Source organism: Carcharodon carcharias, assembly GCF_017639515.1.
Source record: "Carcharodon carcharias isolate sCarCar2 chromosome 37 unlocalized genomic scaffold, sCarCar2.pri SUPER_37_unloc_5, whole genome shotgun sequence".
In the NCBI taxonomy this organism is placed as follows: domain Eukaryota; kingdom Metazoa; phylum Chordata; class Chondrichthyes; order Lamniformes; family Lamnidae; genus Carcharodon; species Carcharodon carcharias.
This window is the reverse complement of record NW_024470770.1, coordinates 238,351-263,430: the sequence shown is the minus strand read 5'-3', so window position 1 is coordinate 263,430 and position 25,080 is coordinate 238,351. Positions and strand designations below refer to the sequence as shown.

At 48.3% G+C, this 25,080-nt stretch overlaps 1 protein-coding gene across 1 annotated transcript in view; it reads right to left on the bottom strand.

Annotated features, from left to right (window-relative positions):
• Positions 1–16,093: 16,093 nt before the first annotated feature.
• LOC121274746 (sodium/potassium/calcium exchanger 3-like) overlaps positions 16,094–25,080 on the bottom strand; it is a 142,014-nt gene continuing 133,027 nt past the window's right edge. Inside the window, exon 16 of the mRNA XM_041182089.1 lies at positions 16,094–16,237. Coding sequence (XP_041038023.1) covers positions 16,094–16,237 — 144 coding nt within the window. The remainder of the gene's footprint in view (positions 16,238–25,080) is intronic.

Genomic DNA, 25,080 nt, shown 5'->3' with positions numbered 1-25,080 from the left:
TCACACACACACACATTCCCAAACTCAGTAACACACTCACACACACTCACATTCCCAAACTAAGTAACACACTCACACACTCTCACATTCCCAAACTCATTAACACACTCACACACACTCACATTCCCAAACTCAGCAACACACTCACAGATACACACATTCCCAAACTCAGTAACACACTCACACCCTCACATTCCCAAACTCAGTAACACACTCACACACTCACATTCCCAAACTCAGTAACACACTCACACACACACACATTCCCAAACTCATTAACACACTCACACACACTCACATTCCCAAACTCAGTAACACACTCACACACACTTTCATTCCCCAAATCAGTAACACACTCTCCCACACTCACATTCCCAAACTCAATAACACACTCACACACACTCACACTCCCAAACTCAGGAACACACTCACACACACTCACATTCCCAAACTCAGTAACACAATCACACACACTCACATTCCCAAACTCAGTAACACACTCACACACTCTCACATTCCCAAACTCATTAACACACTCACACACACTCACATTCCCAAACTCAGTAACACACTCACACACTCACATTCCCAAACTCAGTAACACACTCACACACACACACATTGCCAAACTCATTAACACACTCACACACACTCACATTCCCAAACTCAGTAACACACTCACACACACTTTCATTCCCCAAATCAGTAACACACTCTCACACACTCACATTCCCAAACTCAGCCACACACTCACACACACTCAGATTCCCAAACTCAGTAACACACTCACACACACTCACATTCCCAAACTCAGAAACACACTCACACACACTCACATTCCCAAACTCAGTAACACACTCACACACACTTTCATTCCCCAAATCAGTAACACACTCTCACACACTCACATTCCCAAACTCAATAACACACTCACACACACTCACACTCCCAAACTCAGGAACACACTCACACACACTCACATTCCCAAACTCAGTAACACACTCACACACACTCACATTCCCAAACTCAGAAACACACTCACACACACTCACATTCCCAAACTCAGTAACACACTCACACACACTTTCATTCCCCAAATCAGTAACACACTCTCACACACTCACATTCCCAAACTTAATAACACACTCACACACACTCACACTCCCAAACTCAGGAACACACTCACACACACTCACATTCCCAAACTCAGTAACACACTCACACACTCTCACATTCCCAAACTCATTAACACACTCACACACACTCACATTCCCAAACTCAGTAACACACTCACAGATACACACATTCCCAAACTCAGTAACACACTCACACCCTCACATTCCCAAACTCAGTAACACACTCACACACTCACATTCCCAAACTCAGTAACACACTCACACACACACACATTCCCAAACTCATTAACACACTCACACACACTCACATTCCCAAACTCAGTAATACACTCACACACACTCACATTCCCAAACTCAGTAACACACTCACACACAATCACATTCCCAAACTCAGGAACACACTCACACACTCTCACATTCCCAAACTCAGTAACACACTCACACATACGCACATTACCAAACTCAGTAACGCACTCACACACACTCACATTTCCAATCTCAGTAACACACTCACACACACTCACATTCCAAAACTCCGTAACACACTCACACACTCACATTCCCAAACTCAGTAACACAATCAAACACGCTTACATTCCCAAACTCAGTAACACACTCACACACACTCACATTCCCAAACTCAGTAACACACTCACACATACACACATTCCCAAACTCAGTAACACACTCACACACACTCACATTCCCAAACTCAGTAACACTCTCACACACTCACATTCCCAAACTCAGTTACACGTTCACACACACTCACATTCCCAATCTCAGTAACACACTCACACACTCACATTCTTAAACTCAGTAACACATTCACACAGTCACATTCCCAAACTCAGTAACACAATCACACACACTTACATTCCCAAACTCAGCAACACAATCAAACTCACTGACATTCCCAAACTCTGCAACACACTCACCCACACTCACATTCCCAAACTCAGTAACACACTCACGCACACTCACATTCCCAAACTCAGTAACACACTCACACAGTCACATTCCCAAACTCAGTAACACAATCACACACACTCACATTCCCAAACTCAGTAACACACTCACAAACACTAAAATCCCCAACTCAGTAACACACTCACACACACTCACATTCCCAAACTCAGTAACACACTCACAGAAACACACATTCCCAAACTCAGTATCACACTCACACACTTACATTCCCAAACTCAATAACACACTCACACACACTCACATTCCCACACTCCGTAACACACTCACATTCCCATACTCAGTAACTCACACTCACATTCCCAAACTCAGTAACACACTCACACACACTCACATTCCCAAACTCAGTAACACACTCACACACACTCACATTCCCAAACTCAGTAACACACTCACACACACTCACATTCCCAAACTCAGTAACACACTCACAGACACTCACATTCCCAAACTCAGTAACACACTCACACACTCTCACATTCCCAAACTCCATAACACACTCACACACTCACATTCCCAAACTCAGTAACACACTCACACACACTCACATTCCCAAACTCAGTAACACACACACACACTCACATTCCCAAACTCAGTAACACACTCACACACACTCACATTCCCAAACTCAGTAACACACTCACACACTCTCACATTCCCAAACTCCATAACACACTCACACACTCACATTCCCAAACTCAGTAACACAATCACACACACTCACATTCCCAAACTCAGTAACACACTCACACACACTCACATTTCCAAACTCAGTAACACACTCACACACACTCACATTCCCATACTCAGTAACACACTCACACACACTCACATTCCCAAACTCAGTAACACTCTCACACACACACACACATTTCCAAACTCAGTAACACACTCAAACAAACTCACATTCCCATACTCAGTAACACACTCACACACACTCACATTCCCAAACTCAGTAACACAATCACACACACTCACATTCCCAAACTCAGTAACACACTCACACACTCACATTCCCAAACTCAGCAACACACTCACAGACACACACATTCCCAAACTCAGTAACACACTCACACCCTCACATTCCCAAACTCAGCCACACACTCACACACACTCAGATTCCCAAACTCAGTAACACACTCACACACACACACATTCCCAAACTCATTAACACACTCACACACACTCACATTCCCAACCTCAGTAGCACACTCACACACACTTTCATTTCCCAAATCAGTAACACACTCTCACACACTCACATTCCCAAACTCAGCCACACACTCACACACACTCACACTCCCAAACTCAGTAACACAATCACACACACTCACATTCCCAAACTCAGTAACACACTCACACACACTCACATTCCCAAACTCAGTAACACAATCAAACACACTCACATTCCCAAACTCAGTAACACACTCACACACACTCACATTCCCAAACTCAGTAACACACTCACACACTCTCACATTCCCAAACTCAGTAACACACTCACACACACTCACATTCCCAAACTCAGTAACACACTCACACACTCACATTCCCAAACCCAGTTACACACTCACACACACTCACATTCCCAATCTCAGTAACACACTCACACACACTCACATTCCCAAACTCAGTAACACAATCACACACACTCACATTCCCAAACTCAGTAACACCCCCACGCACACTCACATTCCCAAACTTCTTAACACACTCACACACTCACATTCCCAAACTCAGTAACACAATCAAACTCACTCATATTCCCCAACTCAGTAACACACTCACACACACTCACATTCCCAAACTCAGTAACACACTCACACACACTCACATTCCCAAACTCAGTAACATACTCACAGACACTCACATTCCCAAACTCAGTAACACACTCACACACTCTCACGTTCCCAAACTCCGTAACACACTCACACACTCACATTCCCAAACTCAGTAACACAATCACATACACTCACATTCCCAAACTCAGTAACACACTCACACACACTCACATTCCCAAACTCAGTAACACACTCACACACACACACACACATTTCCAAACTCAGTAACACACTCCCACACACTCACATTCCCAAACTCAGTAACACACTCACACACACTCACATTCCCAAACTCACCAACAAACTCACAGACACACACATTCCCAAACTCAGTAACACACTCACACCCTCACATTCCCAAACTCAATAACACACTCACACACTCACATTCCCAAACTCAGTAACACACTCACACACACACACATTCCCAAACTCAGTAACACACTCACACACACTCACATTCCCAAACTAAGTAACACACTCACACACTCTCACATTCCCAAACTCATTAACACACTCACACACACTCACATTCCCAAACTCAGCAACACACTCACAGATACACACATTCCCAAACTCAGTAACACACTCACACCCTCACATTCCCAAACTCAGTAACACACTCACACACTCACATTCCCAAACTCAGTAACACACTCACACACACACACATTCCCAAACTCATTAACACACTCACACACACTCACATTCCCAAACTCAGTAACACACTCACACACACTTTCATTCCCCAAATCAGTAACACACTCTCACACACTCACATTCCCAAACTCAATAACACACTCACACACACTCACACTCCCAAACTCAGGAACACACTCACACACACTCACATTCCCAAACTCAGTAACACAATCACACACACTCACATTCCCAAACTCAGTAACACACTCACACACTCTCACATTCCCAAACTCATTAACACACTCACACACACTCACATTCCCAAACTCAGTAACACACTCACACACTCACATTCCCAAACTCAGTAACACACTCACACACACACACATTGCCAAACTCATTAACACACTCACACACACTCACATTCCCAAACTCAGTAACACACTCACACACACTTTCATTCCCCAAATCAGTAACACACTCACACACACTCACATTCCCAAACTCAGCCACACACTCACACACACTCAGATTCCCAAACTCAGTAACACACTCACACACACTCACATTCCCAAACTCAGAAACACACTCACACACACTCACATTCCCAAACTCAGTAACACACTCACACACACTTTCATTCCCCAAATCAGTAACACACTCTCACACACTCACATTCCCAAACTCAATAACACACTCACACACACTCACACTCCCAAACTCAGGAACACACTCACACACACTCACATTCCCAAACTCAGTAACACACTCACACACACTCACATTCCCAAACTCAGAAACACACTCACACACACTCACATTCCCAAACTCAGTAACACACTCACACACACTTTCATTCCCCAAATCAGTAACACACTCTCACACACTCACATTCCCAAACTTAATAACACACTCACACACACTCACACTCCCAAACTCAGGAACACACTCACACACACTCACATTCCCAAACTCAGTAACACACTCACACACACTCAGATTCCCAAACTCAGTAACACACTCACACACACACACATTCCCAAACTCATTAACACACTCACACACACTCACATTCCCAACCTCAGTAGCACACTCACACACACTTTCATTTCCCAAATCAGTAACACACTCTCACACACTCACATTCCCAAACTCAGCCACACACTCACACACACTCACACTCCCAAACTCAGTAACACAATCACACACACTCACATTCCCAAACTCAGTAACACACTCACACACACTCACATTCCCAAACTCAGTAACACAATCAAACACACTCACATTCCCAAACTCAGTAACACACTCACACACACTCACATTCCCAAACTCAGTAACACACTCACACACTCTCACATTCCCAAACTCAGTAACACACTCACACACACTTTCATTCCCCAAATCAGTAACACACTCACACACACTCACATTCCCAAACTCAGCCACACACTCACACACACTCAGATTCCCAAACTCAGTAACACACTCACACACACTCACATTCCCAAACTCAGAAACACACTCACACACACTCACATTCCCAAACTCAGTAACACACTCACACACACTTTCATTCCCCAAATCAGTAACACACTCTCACACACTCACATTCCCAAACTCAATAACACACTCACACACACTCACACTCCCAAACTCAGGAACACACTCACACACACTCACATTCCCAAACTCAGTAACACACTCACACACACTCACATTCCCAAACTCAGAAACACACTCACACACACTCACATTCCCAAACTCAGTAACACACTCACACACACTTTCATTCCCCAAATCAGTAACACACTCTCACACACTCACATTCCCAAACTTAATAACACACTCACACACACTCACACTCCCAAACTCAGGAACACACTCACACACACTCACATTCCCAAACTCAGTAACACACTCACACACTCTCACATTCCCAAACTCATTAACACACTCACACACACTCACATTCCCAAACTCAGCAACACACTCACAGATACACACATTCCCAAACTCAGTAACACACTCACACCCTCACATTCCCAAACTCAGTAACACACTCACACACTCACATTCCCAAACTCAGTAACACACTCACACACACACACATTCCCAAACTCATTAACACACTCACACACACTCACATTCCCAAACTCAGTAACACACTCACACACACTTTCATTCCCCAAATCAGCAACACACTCTCACACACTCACATTCCCAAACTCAGCCACACACTCACACACACTCAGATTCCCAAACTCAGTAACACACTCACACACACTCACATTCCCAAACTCAGAAACACACTCACACACACTCACCTTCCCAAACTCAATAACACACTCACACACACGTTCAGCAATTCACGATATCATTCGCATACACTCACACATACACACAGACGCTTACACTCCCAAACTCATTAACAAATTCCCTCACACACTCACTCCGAAACTCAGTAGCGGAGATGTTGAATGAGTCCTTTTCCCCTGTCCTTACAAAGGAAGATCTCATAACCTGGTGAGTGGAGAGAGCAGGTAACTGGTTCACTAGAAGTACTTACAATCGGGGAGTAGGTTTGGAAAGGATCCCTTTACTCAAAATAGATATGGTACCAGGACCAGATGAGATACATCCAAGGGCACTGAGGGTATTGAGAGTGGAAACTTCAGAGGCTCTGGTGATAATCTTCCAGCCTTCCTTAGGCACAGGGAAGATGCCAGAGTACTAGAGAATTGAGAATATTATATCCTTGTTCAATAAGGTGTTCAAGGATAAAGCTAGCAACTATAGAGCAGTCAGTTTGACCTCAGTACTAGGCAAACTTCTGAACACTAAAGTACAAGTTAAAATCAATAATCAATTAGACCAGTGTAGGATAATTAAGGAAAGCCAGCATGGATTCGTCAAGGGAAAATCATGTTTAACTAACTTGCTGAAGTGTTTTGAGGAGATAACAGAGGAGATTGATAAGGGAAACGCTGTTGTTGTCAGGTGTATAAGTATTTTCCATAGGCATTTGATACAGACTTGTGAGCAAAATTCTAGGTCGTGGAATAAAATGGAAAGTAGGCACTTGGATAAGAAATTGGCTAAGTGACAGGAAACAGAGAGTAGTGATAAATAGTTGTTTTTCAGATTGGAGGAAGGTTTGTAGTGGAGTTCCCCAGGGGTCAGTGTTGGGACCCTTGCTCTTCCTGATATATATTAATGATCTAGACTGTGGTGTGCAGGGCATGATTTCAAAATTTGTGGATCATATGAAGATTGGAAGCATTGTCAACTGTGATGGGGATAGTCTTGAACTTCAGAAGGACATAGACATGTTGGTGGAATGGGCAGACAAGTGGCAGATGAAGTTCAATGCAGAGAAGTGTAAGGTGATCCATTTTGGCAGGAGAAATGTGGCGATACAGTATCAAGTAAAGGGAGAAACTCTAAAGGAGATGCAAGAACAGAGAGACCTCAGTGTATATGTACATCAGTCATTAGAGGTGGCAGGGCATGTTGAGAGAGCAGTTAATAAAGCATTTAGCATCTTAGGTTTTATTGATATGGGTATTGAGTACTAGAGTAAGGAGGTCATGTTGAACTTGTTTAAGACATTGGTTAGGCCTCATCTGGAGTTCTGCATCCTGTTCTGAGTGCCATACTTGAGGAGGGATGTGAAGGCATTGGAGAGAGTACAGAGGACATTACAAGAATGATTCCAGGGATAAACAACTGTGGTTATGAGGATAGATTGGAAAGGTTGGGACTGTTTTCCTTGGAGAAAAGAAGGCTGAGAGGAGATTTGATAGAGGTATTCAAGATCCTGAGAGGTATGGACAGGGTAAATAATGAGAAACTGTTCCCACTCTAGAGAGCATCAAGAACTAGAGGGCACAGATTCAAAATAATTGGCAAAAGGAGTAAATGTGATGTGCGGAAAAATATTTTTACCCAGAGGGTGGTTGGAGTCTGGAAAAAACTTCCTGAGGGGTGGTGGAGGCAGGTTCGATCGAGGTATTCAAAAGGGAATTGGATTGCTCCCGGAGAAGAGAGAATGTGCAAGGTTACAGGGATAAGGCAGGGGAGTGGGACTAGGTGGAATGCTCTTTCAGAGAGACAGTGCAGACTCAATGGGCTGAATGGCCTCCTTCTGCACTGTAAGGATTCTGTGATACATTCTCACACTCACACACACAGTAACACATACACAGACACACAAACTCAGTAACAAATTGACACACACACACACAGTAACACAGAATCATTTCAGTGCGGGAGGAGCCATTCTGCACATTGCGTTTGCACTGACTCTCCGAATGAGTAAATCACCGAGTGCCATTCCCTCCCCATGTCCCTGTGACCCTGCACCTTATTCCTTTTCAGATAATAATCCAATTCTCTCTTGAAAGCCTCAATTGAACCTGCCTCCTCCCACACTCTCAGGCCGTGCATTCCAGACCCTAACCACTCGCTAAATCAAAAAGTTTCTCCTCCTGTCACCATCGCTTTCTTATGCCAATCACCTTAAATCTGTGCCCTCTCGTTCTCGATCCTTCCACCTGTAGGAACAGTTTCTCCCTATCAACTCTGTCCTGACCCTCTCATCAATACCTCTCTCAAATCTCCTCCCAGCCGTCACTTCTCCAAGGAAAACAGACCCGGCTTCTCCAATCTATCTCCGTAACTGAAGTTCCTCATCCCTGGAACCAGTCTCGTGAATCTTTTCTGCACCCAGTTATGGACTGGGTGCAGGTCAATGGGACTAGCGGAATAATATTTCAGCACAGTCTAGAAGGGCTGAATGGCCTGGTTTTCTGTGCTGTAGTGTTCTATGGTTCTCTCTAATGCCTTCACAACCTTCCTAAAGTGTGTTTCCCAGAACTGGACACAATACTCCAGCTGAGGCTAAACTAGTGACTTATACAAGTTCAACATGACCTCCCTGCTCTTGTACTCTAGGCCCCTATTAATAAAGCCCAGGATCCTGTTTGCTTTATTAACCACGCCTTCAAACTGTCCTGTCACCTTTAATAACTTAAGATTAATACAACCAGGTCCCTCTGCCCACCCTTTCGAGTTGTGCCCTTTATTTTATTTTGTCTCTCCAGGTTCTACCTACCAAGATGAATCGCTTCAAATTTCTCCGCATTGAACTTCATCTGCCACTTCTCCGCCCATTCCACCAACCGGTCTATGTCCCTGTGAAGCTCTACACTGTCCTCCTCACAGCTCAGTTCAATAAGGCATTCTCTCTGACACTCATACATTCATTCATAAACTCACTCACACACACATTCACAAACTCACTCACACACTCATTCACAAACTCACTCACACACACACTCACAAACTCACTCACACACACATTCACAAACTCACTCACACACACATTCACAAACTCACTCACAAACTCACACACACATTCACAAACTCACTCACACACACATTCACAAACTCACTCACACACTCATTCACAAACTCACTCACACACACACTCACAAACTCACACAAACTCACACACAAACTCACTCACAAACTCACTCACACACACATTCACAAACTCACACACACACGTTCACAAACTCACTCACACTCTCATTCACAAACTCACTCACACAATCATTCACAAACTCACTCACACACACACTCACAAACTCACTTACAAACTCACTCACAAACTCACTCACACACACATTCACAAACTCACCCACAAACTCACTCACAAACTCACTCACAAACTCACTCACAAACTCACTCACACACACATTCATAAACTCACTCACAAACTCACTCACACACACATTCACAAACTCACTCACAAACTCACTCACACACACATTCACAAATTCACTCACACACACATTCACAAACTCACTCACACACACATTCACAAACTCACTCACACACACATTCACAAGCTCACTCACAAACTCACTCACAAACTCACTCAGACACTCATTCACAAACTCACTCACAAACTCACTCACAAACTCATTCACAAACTCACTCACACATTCACAAACTCACTCACAAACTCACTCACACACACATTCACAAATTCACTCACACACACACATTCACAAACTCACTCACACACACATTCACAAACTCACTCACACACTCATTCACAAACTCACTCACACACACGTTCACAAACTCACTCACACACACATTCACAAACTCACACACACACATTCACAAACTCACTCACACATTCACAAACTCACTCACAAACTCACTCACACACACATTCACAAACTCACTCACACTCATTCACAAACTCACTCACACACACATTCACAAACTCACTCACACACACGTTCACAAACTCACTCACAAACTCACTCACACACATTCACAAACTCACTCACACACTCATTCACAAACTCACTCACACACTCATTCACAAACTCAATCACACACACGTTCACAAACTCACTCACACACACATTCACAAATTCACTCACAAACTCACTCACACACTCATTCACAAACTCACTCACACACTCATTCACAAATTCACTCACACACACATTCACAAACTCACTCACAAACTCACTCACACACACATTCACAAACTCACTCACAAACTCACTCACACACACATTCACAAACTCACTCACAAACTCACTCACAAACTCACTCACACACACATTCACAAACACAGTCACAAACTCAGTCACACACTCATTCACAAACTCACTCACAAACTCACTCACAAACTCACTCACACACACATTCACAAACTCACTCACAAATTCACTCACACACTCACTCACAAACTCACTCACACACACATTCACAAACTCACTCACACACACATTCACAAACTCACTCATACACACATTGACACTCATAAGCTCAGTAACACATTGGCCTGCTCACAGACACACTCTCATCCACAATCTCTCACACACATACATTCATAACGTCTAATACACTCTCACACTCATCTTACACACTCACACTCACCTACACATTCATTTCCACACACACTCATCATCACATTACTTTACACACTCACATTTATTTTACTCTCACACTCACCTATACATTCATTTTCACACAAACACATTAAAAAAAACGCATGAACAAAATTATTCACACACATTTCCACACTCGCCAACTCAATCTCAGTTACACATTCAGTTTCCACAGTCCCTCAAAGTTGCTCATTCACACACACACCACCCCAGTTTCACACACACACACACCACCCCAGTTTCACACACACACCACCCCAGTTTCACACACACACACACCACCCCAGTTTCACACACACACCACCCCAGTTTCACACACACACACACCACCCCAGTTTCACACACACACCACCCCAGTTTCACACACACACACACCACCCCAGTTTCACACACACACCACCCCAGTTTCACACACACACACACCACCCGTTTCACACACACACACACCACCCCAGTTTCACACACACACACACCACCCCAGTTTCACACTCACACACACCACCCCAGTTTCACACACACACACACCACCCCAGTTTCACACACACACACACCACCCCAGTTTCACACACACACACACCACCCCAGTTTCACACACACACACACCACCCCAGTTTCACACACACACACACCACCCCAGTTTCACACACACACACACCACCCCAGTTTCACACACACACCACCCCAGTTTCACACACACACCACCCCAGTTTCACACACACACCACCCCAGTTTCACACACACACACACCACCCCAGTTTCACACACACACCACCCCAGTTTCACACACACACCACCCCAGTTTCACACACACACACACCACCCCAGTTTCACACACACACCACCCCAGTTTCACACACACACACACCACCCCAGTTTCACACACACACCACCCCAGTTTCACACACACACACACCACCCCAGTTTCACACACACACCACCCCAGTTTCACACACACACACACCACCCCAGTTTCACACACACACACACCACCCCAGTTTCACACACACACCACCCCAGTTTCACACACACACACACACCACCCCAGTTTCACACACACACACACCACCCCAGTTTCACACACACACCACCCCAGTTTCACACTCACACACACCACCCCAGTTTCACACACACACACACACCACCCCAGTTTCACACACACACACACCACCCCAGTTTCACACTCACACACACCACCCCAGTTTCACACACACACACACCACCCCAGTTTCACACTCACACACACCACCCCAGTTTCACACACACACACACCACCCCAGTTTCACACTCACACACACCACCCCAGTTTCACACACACACACACCACCCCAGTTTCACACACACACACACCACCCGTTTCACACACACACACACCACCCCAGTTTCACACTCACACACACCACCCCAGTTTCACACACACACACACCACCCCAGTTTCACACACACACACACCACCCCAGTTTCACACACACACACACCACCCCAGTTTCACACACACACCACCCCAGTTTCACACACACACCACCCCAGTTTCACACACACACACACCACCCCAGTTTCACACACACACACACCACCCCAGTTTCACACACACACACACCACCCCAGTTTCACACACACACACCACCCCAGTTTCACACACACACACACCACCCCAGTTTCACACACACACACACCACCCCAGTTTCACACACACACACACCACCCCAGTTTCACACACACACACACCACCCGTTTCACACTCACACACACCACCCCAGTTTCACACACACACACACCACCCCAGTTTCACACACACACACACCACCCCAGTTTCACACACACACACACCACCCCAGTTTCACACACACACACACCACCCCAGTTTCACACACACACACCACCCCAGTTTCACACACACACACACCACCCCAGTTTCACACACACACACACCACCCCAGTTTCACACTCACACACACCACCCCAGTTTCACACACACACACACCACCCCAGTTTCACACTCACACACACCACCCCAGTTTCACACTCACACACACCACCCCAGTTTCACACACACACACACCACCCCAGTTTCACACTCACACACACCACCCCAGTTTCACACACACACACACCACCCCAGTTTCACACACACACACACCACCCGTTTCACACACACACCACCCCAGTTTCACACTCACACACACCACCCCAGTTTCACACACACACACACACCACCCCAGTTTCACACTCACACACACCACCCCAGTTTCACAAACACACACTCACACTTTACGCACATTCACACATTTACATACTCCTTTACACACACACATTTAGACATTTACATACTCCTTTACACACACACACATTTACACATCCAAAACTCCTTTACACACTCATACACACATATTTACTCACACATTCATACATTTACATATTCCTTTACACAAACACACACATTTACACACACACATTTATACACGCACATTTAGACATTTACATATTCCTTTACACACACATTTACACATCAACAACTCCTTTACACACTCATACACACATATTCACACACACACATTTAGACATTTACATATTCCTTTACACACACACTTACACATCTATAACTCCCTTACACACTCACACACACATATTTACACACACATTCATACATTGACATATTCCTTTACACTCTCACACTCATTTACACATCTACAGTTCTGTTACACACTCACAAACACACAATTATACACACATTCACTTACACACTCATTTACACCTCAGACAGCAGCTAACAGTGACACTGGTGACACAGACAGTCTCCAGGGTGCTAGAGGGTGGAGGCGCTAATGACCATGACAACAGGATTACATTGCAAAAGAAGCTCACAACTCAGCCAGAGTGTTCACATTCCTTATTTTAAAAATACAGAGATTATCATATGAATGAACCAAACACTCTAATATATATACACACAGTATCAACATGGACTCCACTGGTTCCAAATATTAATTAAAACTTGGCACTTTGAACAGGGAGAGCAGTCACCTACACAGACAGCACACGTTCATCATTTACATAGGAAGTGTTCTGTTTCTTCAAGGACATAGGTCATTTCCCATTCACACCCAACAGCACAGAAAGTCCCTTCGGATCAAAGAGACTGTATCCATGCTATCCCAACAAACACTCCCAGGACAGGTACAGCACGGGGTTAGATACAGAGTAAAGCCCCCTCTACACTGTCCCCATCAAACACTCCCAGGGCAGGTACAGCACGGGGTTAGATACAGAGTAAAGCTTCCTCTACACTGTCCCCATCAAACACTCCCAGGACAGGAACAGCACGGGGTTAGATACAGAGTAAAGCTCCCTCTACACTGTCCCCATCAAACACTCCCAGGACAGGGGCAGCACGGGGTTAGATACAGAGTAAAGCTCAATCTACACCGTCCCCATCAATCTCTCCCAGGACAGGTACAGCACGGGGTTAGATACAGAGTACAGCACCCACTACACTGTCCCCATCAAACACTCCCAGGACAGGTACAGCACGGGGTTAGATACAGAGTAAAGCTCCCTCTACACTGTCCCCATCAAACACTCCCAGGGCAGGTACAGCACGGGGTTAGATACAGATTAAATCTCCCTCTACACTGTCCCCATCAAACACTCCCAGGACAGGTACCGCACGGGGTTAGATACAGAGTAAATCTCCGTCTACACTGTCCCCATCAAACACTCCCAGGACAGGTACAGCACGGGGTTAGATACAGAGTAAATCTCCGTCTACACTGTCCCCATCAAACACTCCCAGGACAGGTACAGCACGGGGTTAGATACAGAGTAAATCTCCCTCTACACTGTCCCCATCAAACACTCCCAGGACAGGTACAGCACGGGGTTAGATACAGAGTAAATCTCCCTCTACACTGTCCCCATCAAACACTCCCAGGACAGGTACAACACGGGGTTAGATACAGAGTAATGCTCCCTCTACACTGTCCCCATCAAACACTCCCAGGACAGGGACAGCACGGGGTTAGATACAGAGTAAATCTCCCTCTACACTGTCCCCATCAAACACTCCCAGGGCAGGTACAGCATGGGGTTAGATACAGAGTAAAGCACCCTCTACACCATCCCCATCAAACACTCCCAGGACAGGTACAGCACGGGGTTAGATACAGAGTAAAGCTCCCTCTACACTGTCCCCATCAAACACTCCCAGGACAGGTACAGCACGGGGTTAGATACAGACTAAAGGTCACTGTACAGTGAAAAGAGAGGGATCGTGGTGACTGATCAATAAATCTCTTTGTTACATGATGAGTTTCCCAGTTTGGAGAATATTGGTTGGATCCTGGACGTCTCACTGCCGGGGTTTCCGATGGGACTGCGATATAATTTAGTTTTCGATGAGAGTAATCAGCGTATCTCCCATTCTCCGAGGCAGTGTGTGCTACCCGAGCCCCTCTCACTGTCCCAGCTGCCCTGCGAGGGTCTCCTGTCCTCCACACCGTCTCTCCGTCACTCACTGACAGGTCGGTAGATTTACTTCCAGAAAAACGTTGAGCTCGATCAGTATGGAGAGGCAAAGGAAGACAGCGTAGAGCAGCAGCGCTCCCAATCCCAATCTCCGATCCAACTTCCACTTGTTCAGGTGGATCCCGATGACCTGGAATGGAGGGAGGAGAGAGTGGGGGAGAGAGAGAGAGAGAAATGGAGGGAGTGTGAGAGGGAGAGAGAATTGGGGGCGGAGGGAGTGAGAGAGAGAAATGGAGGGAGAGAGAATTGCGGAAGGAGGGAGAGAGAGAGAGAAATAAATGGAGGGAGGAGGGAGAAATGGAGGGAGGAGAGAGAAGGCAGAAGAAAGAGAGAAACAGAGGGAGAGAGAATGACAGAGAGAGAGAGACAGAGAGAGTGACAGAGAGAGACAGAGAGAGAGTGACAGAGAGAGAGAGAGACAGAGAGTGACAGGGAGAGTGACAGAGAGAGTGACAGACAGTGAGAGACAGAGGGAGAGACAGAGGGAGTGACAGAGACAGTGACAGAGAGAGACAGAGAGACAGAGAGAGTGACAGAGAGAGTGACAGAGAGAGACAGAGAGCGAGAGACAGAGGGAGAGACAGAGAGAGTGACAGAGAGAGTGACACAGAGAGAGTGACAGAGTGACAGAGAGAGTGACAGAGAGAGTGACAGAGACAGGGAGAGTGGGGGGGTGGGGAACAGAGACAGGGAGTGACTGGATGGTAAAATTGCACTTTCTATTTGCTAGCATCTTTTGACTGTGACAGCTAGGTCGTGGCCAATCCGCAGCTGCCTGTGTTTCTGAACATGGGTGGGGGTCAGCAGCAATGGGGCAGATTCAGAGGATTGTTCCGGGGGGGAAGGTTGGGTGATGTGGAGCCACGTACAGGGAGATGGTGTCAGTGTGGGAGGGAGAGAGGATGGAGCGGGATTAATCACTGAGGCAGCAAGGGCAGAGCTAGTGGTGGGGGGGGGTCCACACCGGACAGGGGCTGTGTCTCAGCCCCCAGCACACTCACAGAGAGTCTCTACAACCCCCCACCCAGGGCAGCTAACCCCAGAACTCCCCACCACAGCAACAACCCCAACACACTCCCTCTCACACACCCTTACACACTCACTCCCTCTCACACACCCTTACACACTCACTCCCTCTCACACACCCCTACACACTCACTCCCTCTCACACACCCTTACACACTCACTCCCTCTCACACATCCCTACACACTCACTCCCTCTCACACACCCTTACACACTCACTCCCTCTCACACACCCCTACACACTCACTCCCTCTCACACACCCTTACAAACTCACTCCCTCTGACACACCCCTACACACTCACTCCCTCTCACACACCCTTACACACTCACTCCCTCTCACACACCCCTACACACTCACTCCCTCTCACACACCCTTACACACTCACTCCATCTCACACACCCTTACACACTCACTCCATCTCACACACCCTTACACACTCACTCCCTCTCACACATCCCTACACACTCACTCCATCTCACACACCCTTACACACTCACTCCCTCTCACACACCCCTACACACTCACTCCCTCTCACACACCCTTACACACTCACTCCCTCTCACACACCCCTACACACTCACTCCATCTCACACACCCTTAAACACTCACTCCCTCTCACACATCCCTACACACTCACTCCCTCTCACACACCCTTTCTCACTCACTCCCTCTCACACACCCTTACACACTCACTCCCTCTCACACACCCCTACACACTCACTCCCTCTCACACACCCTTACAAACTCACTCCCTCTGACACACCCCTACACACTCACTCCCTCTCACACACCCTTACACACTCACTCCATCTCACACACCCTTACACACTCACTCCCTCTCACACATCCCTACACACTCACTCCCTCTCACACACCCTTACACACTCACTCCCTCTCACACACCCTTACACACTCACTCCCTCTCACACACCCTTACACACTCACTCCCTCTGACACACCCCTACACACTCACTCCCTCTCACACACCCTTACACACTCACTCCCTCTCACACACCCTTACACACTCACTCCCTCTCACACACCCTTACACACTCACTACCTCTCACACACCCCTACACACTCACTCCCTCTCACAAACTCCTACACACTCACTCCCTCTCACACACCCCTACACACTCACTCCCTCTCACAAACTCCTACACACTCACTCCCTCTCACACACCCTTACACACTCACTACCTCTCATACACCCCTACACACTCACTCCCTCTCATACACCCTTACACACTCACTACCTCTCACACACCCTTACACACTCACTCCATCTCACACACCCTTACACACTCACTCACTCTGACACACCCCTACACACTCACTCCCTCTCACACACCCCTACACACTCACTCCCTCTCACACACCCCTACACACTCACTCCCTCTCACAAACTCCTACACAGTCACTCCCTCTCACACACCCTTACACACTCACTCCCTCTCACACATCCCTACACACTCACTCCCTCTCACACACCCCTACACACTCACTCCCTCTCACACACCCCTACACACTCACTACCTCTCACACACCCCTACACACTCACTCCCTCTCACAAACTCCTACACACTCACTCCCTCTCACACACCCCTACACACTCACTCCCTCTCACAAACTCCTACACACTCACTCCCTCTCACACACCCTTACACACTCACTACCTCTCATACACCCCTACACACTCACTCCCTCTCATACACCCTTACACACTCACTACCTCTCACACACCCTTACACACTCACTCCATCTCACACACCCTTACACACTCACTCACTCTGACACACCCCTACACACTCACTCCCTCTCACACACCCCTACACACTCACTCCCTCTCACACACCCCTACACACTCACTCCCTCTCACAAACTCCTACACAGTCACTCCCTCTCACACACCCTTACACACTCACTCCCTCTCACACATCCCTACACACTCACTCCCTCTCACACACCCCTACACACTCACTCCCTCTCACACACCCCTACACACTCACTCCCTCTCACAAACTCCTACACACTCACTACCTCTCACACACCCCTACACACTCACTCCCTCTCACACACCCCTACACACTCACTCCCTCTCACAAACTCCTACACACTCACTCCCTCTCACACACCCATACACACTCACTCCCTCTCACACACCCTTCCACACTCACTCCCTCTCACACACCCTTCCACACTCACTCCATCTCACACACCCTTACACACTCACACCCTCTCACACACATTTACACACTCACACCCTCTCAAACACCCCTATACACTTACTCCCTCAAACACACCCTTACACACTCACACTCTCTCAAACACCGCTGCACACACACTCTCTCACACACCCTTACACACTCACGCCCTCTCAAACACCCCTACACACTCACTCCCTCTCACACACCCTTACACACTCACACCCTCTCAAACACACCTACACACTCACTCCCTCTCACACACTCTTACACACTCACTCACTCTCACACACCCCAACACACTCACTCCCTCTCACACACCCCTACACACTCACTACCTCTCACACACTCCTACACACTCACTCCCTCTCACACACCCTTACACAATCACACCCTCACACACTCACTACCACTCACACACCCTTACACACTCACTCCCTCTCACACACCCCTACACAATCACTCCCTCTCACACACCACTACACACTCACTCCATCTCAGACACCCCTACACACTCACTCCATCTCACACACCCCTACACACACACTCCCTCTCACACACCCTTACACACTCACTCCCTCTCACACACCCTTACAAAAACAGTCCCTCTCACACACCCCTACACACTCACTCCCTCTCACACACCCCTACACAAGCACTCCCTCTCACAAACCCCTACACATGCACTCCCGCTCACAAACCCTTACACACTCACTCCCTCACACACACCCCTACACACTCACTCCCTCTCACACACGCCTACACAGTCACTCCCTCTCACACACCCTTACACACACACACCCCCACCCATACCCCTAGACACTCACTCCCTCTCACACACCCCTACACAGTCACACCCTCCCACACACCCTTACACACTCACTCCCTCTCACACACCCCTACACACTCACTCTCTCTCACACAGCCTTACACTCACTCCCTCTCACACACCCCTACACACTCACTCCCTCTCACACACCCCTACACACTCACTCACTCTCACACATCCCTACACACTCAATCCATCTCACACACCCTTCCACACTCACTCCCTCTCACACACCCCTACACACTCACTCCCTCTAACAAAACCCTACACACACACTCCATCTCACACACCCTTCCACACTCACTCCCTCTCACACACACACACACTCTCACACACCCTTCCGCACTCACTCCCTCTCACACACTCCTACACACTCACTCCCTCTCACAAACTCCTACACAGTCACTCCCTCTCACAACCCCTACACACCCACTCCCTCTCATACACCCTTACACACTCACTCTCACTCACATACCCCTACACACTCACACACGCCTACACACTCACTCCCTCTCACACACCCCTACACAGTCACACCCTCCCACACACCCTTACACACTCACTCCCTCTCACACACCCCTACACACTCACTCTCTCTCACACAGCCTTACACTCACTCCCTCTCACACACCCCTACACACTCACTCCCTCTCACACACCCCTACACACTCACTCACTCTCACACATCCCTACACACTCAATCCATCTCACACACCCCTACACACTCACTCCCTCTAACAAAACCCTACACACACACTCCATCTCACACACCCTTCCACACTCACTCCCTCTCACACACACACACACTCTCACACACCCTTCCGCACTCACTCCCTCTCACACACTCCTACACACTCACTCCCTCTCACAAACTCCTACACAGTCACTCCCTCTCACAACCCCTACACACCCACTCCCTCTCATACACCCTTACACACTCACTCTCACTCACATACCCCTACACACTCACACACGCCTACACACTCACTCCCTCTCACACACCCCTACACACCAACACTCCACTACTCACTCACTCCCTCTCACACACACCTACACAATCACGCCCTTTCACACACCCTTACTCACTCACTCCCTCTCACACACCCCTACACACACTCCCTCTCACACACCCCTACACACTCACTCCATCTCACACACCCCTACACACTCACTCCATCTCACACACCCCTACACACTCACTCCATCTCACACACCCCTACACACTCACTCCATCTCACACACCCCTACACACTCACACACCCCTATACACTCATTCCTTCTCACACTCCCCTACACCCTCACTCCCTCTCACACACCTACACACTCACACCCTCTCACACACCCCTACACACTCACTCCCTCACACACACCCCTACACACTCACTCCCTCTCACACACCCCTACACACTCACTCCATCTCACACACCCCTACACACTCACTCCATCTCACACACCCCTACACACTCACACACCCCTATACACTCATTCCTTCTCACACACCCCTACACCCTCACTCCCTCTCACACACCTACACACTCACACCCTCTCACACACCCCTACACACTCACTCCCTCACACACACCCCTACACACTCACTCCCTCTCACACACCCCTACACACTCACTCCCTCTCACACACACTCCCTCTCACACACCCTTATACACTCACTCTTTCTCGTACACAGTCCCTCTCACACACCCCTACACACTCACTCCCTCTCACACACCCCCACACACACTCCCTCTCACACACCATTACACACTCACTCCCTCTCACACTCACCCCCTCACACACCCTTACACACTCACTCTCTCACACACCCTTGCACACTCAATCCCTCTCACACACCCTTACACATTCCCTCTCACACACTCTTACACACTTACTCCCTCTCACTCACTCCCTCTCACACACCCTAACATGCACACTCACTCTCACACTCACTCCCTCTCACACACCCTTACAAACTCACTCCCTCTCACACACACTCCCTCTCACACACTCTTACACACTCACTCCCTCTCACACAACCTTACACACACACACTCCTGCTCACACCCTTACTCACGCACTCCCTCTCACACACCCTAACATGCTCACTCACTCCTTCTCACACACCCTTACACACTCACTCCGTCTCACACACCCCTACACACTCACTCCCTCTCACACACCCCTACACACTCACTCTCTCTCACAAACCCTTACACACTCACTCCATCTCACACACCCTAAACACTCACTCCCTCTCACAAACCCATACACACTAAGTCCCTCGCACATACCCCTACACACTCACACACCCATACACACACACTCCCTCTCACACACCCCTACACTCCTTCTCACACACCCTTACACACTCACTCCCTCTCACACACCATTACACACTCACTCCCTCTCACACACCCTACAATCTCACTCCCTCTCACACACCCCTACACACTCACTCCCTCTCACACACCCCTACAGACTCACTCCCTCTCACACACCCTTACACACTCACTCCCTCTCACACACCCCTACACACTCACTCCCTCTCACACACCCTTACTCACTCACTCCCTCTCACACACCCTTACTCACTCTCTCCCTCTCACACACCTCTACACACTCACACACCCCTACACACTCACTCTCTCTCACACACCCCTACACACTCACGCCCTCTCACACACCCTTTCTCACTCACTCCCTCTCATACACCCCTACACACACTCCCTCTCACCCACCCCTACACACTCACTCCCTCTCACACACCTCTACACATTTACACACCCCCACACACACACTCCCTCTCACACACCCCTACACACTCACTCTCTCTCACACACCCTTCCACACTCACTCCCATTCACACACACTCCCTCTCACAAACCCTTACACACTCACTCCCTCTCACACACACACTCCTTCTCACACACCCCTACACACTCACTCCCTCTCATACACCCCTACACACTCACTCCCTCTCATACACCCCTACACACACACTCCCTCTCACACACCCCTACACACTCACTCCCTCTCATACACCCCTACACACACACTCCCTCTCACACACCCCTACACACTCACTCCCTCTCACACACCCCTACACATTTACACACCCCCACACACACACTCCCTCTCACACACCCCTACACACTCACTCTCTCTCACACACCCTTCCACACTCACTCCCATTCACACACACTCCCTCTCACAAACCCTTACACACTCACTCACTATCACACACACACTCCCTCTCACACACCCCTACACACTCACTCCCTCTCATACACCCCTACACACTCACTCCGTCTCATACACCCCTACACACACACTCCCTCTCACACACCCCTACACACTCACTCCCTCTCATACACCCCTACACACACACTCCCTCTCACACACCCCTACACACTCACTCTCTCTCACACACCCTTCCACACTCACTCCCATTCACACAAACTCCCTCTCACAAACCCTTACACACTCACTCACTATCACACACACACTCCCTCTCACACACCCCTACACACTCACTCCCTCTCATACACGCCTACACACTCACTCCCTCTCATACACCCCTACACACACACTCCCTCTCACACACCCCTACACACTCACTCCCTCTCATACACCCCTACACAAACACTCCCTCTCACACACCCCTACACACTCACTCCCTCTCATACACCCCTACACACTCACTCCCTCTCATACACCTCTACAGACTCACTCCCTCTCACACACCCCTACACACTCACACCCACTCACACACCCCTACTCACTCACTCTCACTCACACACACCTACACACTCACTCCCTCTCACACACCCTTACACACACAGTCCCTCTCACACACCCCTACTCACTCACTCCCTCTCACACACACCTACACACTCACACACCCCTACTCACTCACTCCCTCTCGCACACACCTACACACTCACACACTCACTCCCTCTCACACACCGTTACACACTCACTCCCTCTCACACACCCCTACACACTCATTCCCTCTCACACACCCCGACACATTCACTCCCTCTCACACACCCCTACACACTCACACTCCACTACTCACTCACTCCCTCTCACACACACCTACACACTCACACACGCCTACACACTCACTCCCTCTCACACACCCTTACACACACAGTCCCTCTCACACACCCCTACTCACTCACTCCCTCTCACACACACCTACACACTCACACACCCCTACTCACTCACTCCCTCTCGCACACACCTACACACTCACACACTCACTCCCTCTCACACACCGTTACACACTCACTCCCTCTCACACACCCCTACACACTCATTCCCTCTCACACACCCCGACACATTCACTCCCTCTCACACACCCCTACACACTCACACTCCACTACTCACTCACTCCCTCTGACACACACCTACACACTCACACACGCCTACACACTCACTCCCTCTCACACACCCCTACACACTCACGCCCTCTCACAAACCCTTACTCACTCACTCCCTCTCACACACCCCTACACACATTCCCTCTCATAAACCCTTACACACTCACTCCCTCACACACACCCCTACACACTCACTCCCTCTCACACACCCCTACACAGTCACTCCCTCTCACACACCATTACACACTCACTCCCTCTCACACACCCCTACACAGTCACTCCCTCTCACACACCCCTACACACTCACACCCACTCACACACCCCTACTCACTCACTCTCACTCACACACACCTACACACTCACTCCCTCTCACACACCCTTACACACACAGTCCCTCTCACACACCCCTACTCACTCACTCCCTCTCACACACACCTACACACTCACACACCCCTACTCACTCACTCCCTCTCGCACACACCTACACACTCACACACTCACTCCCTCTCACACACCGTTACACACTCACTCCCTC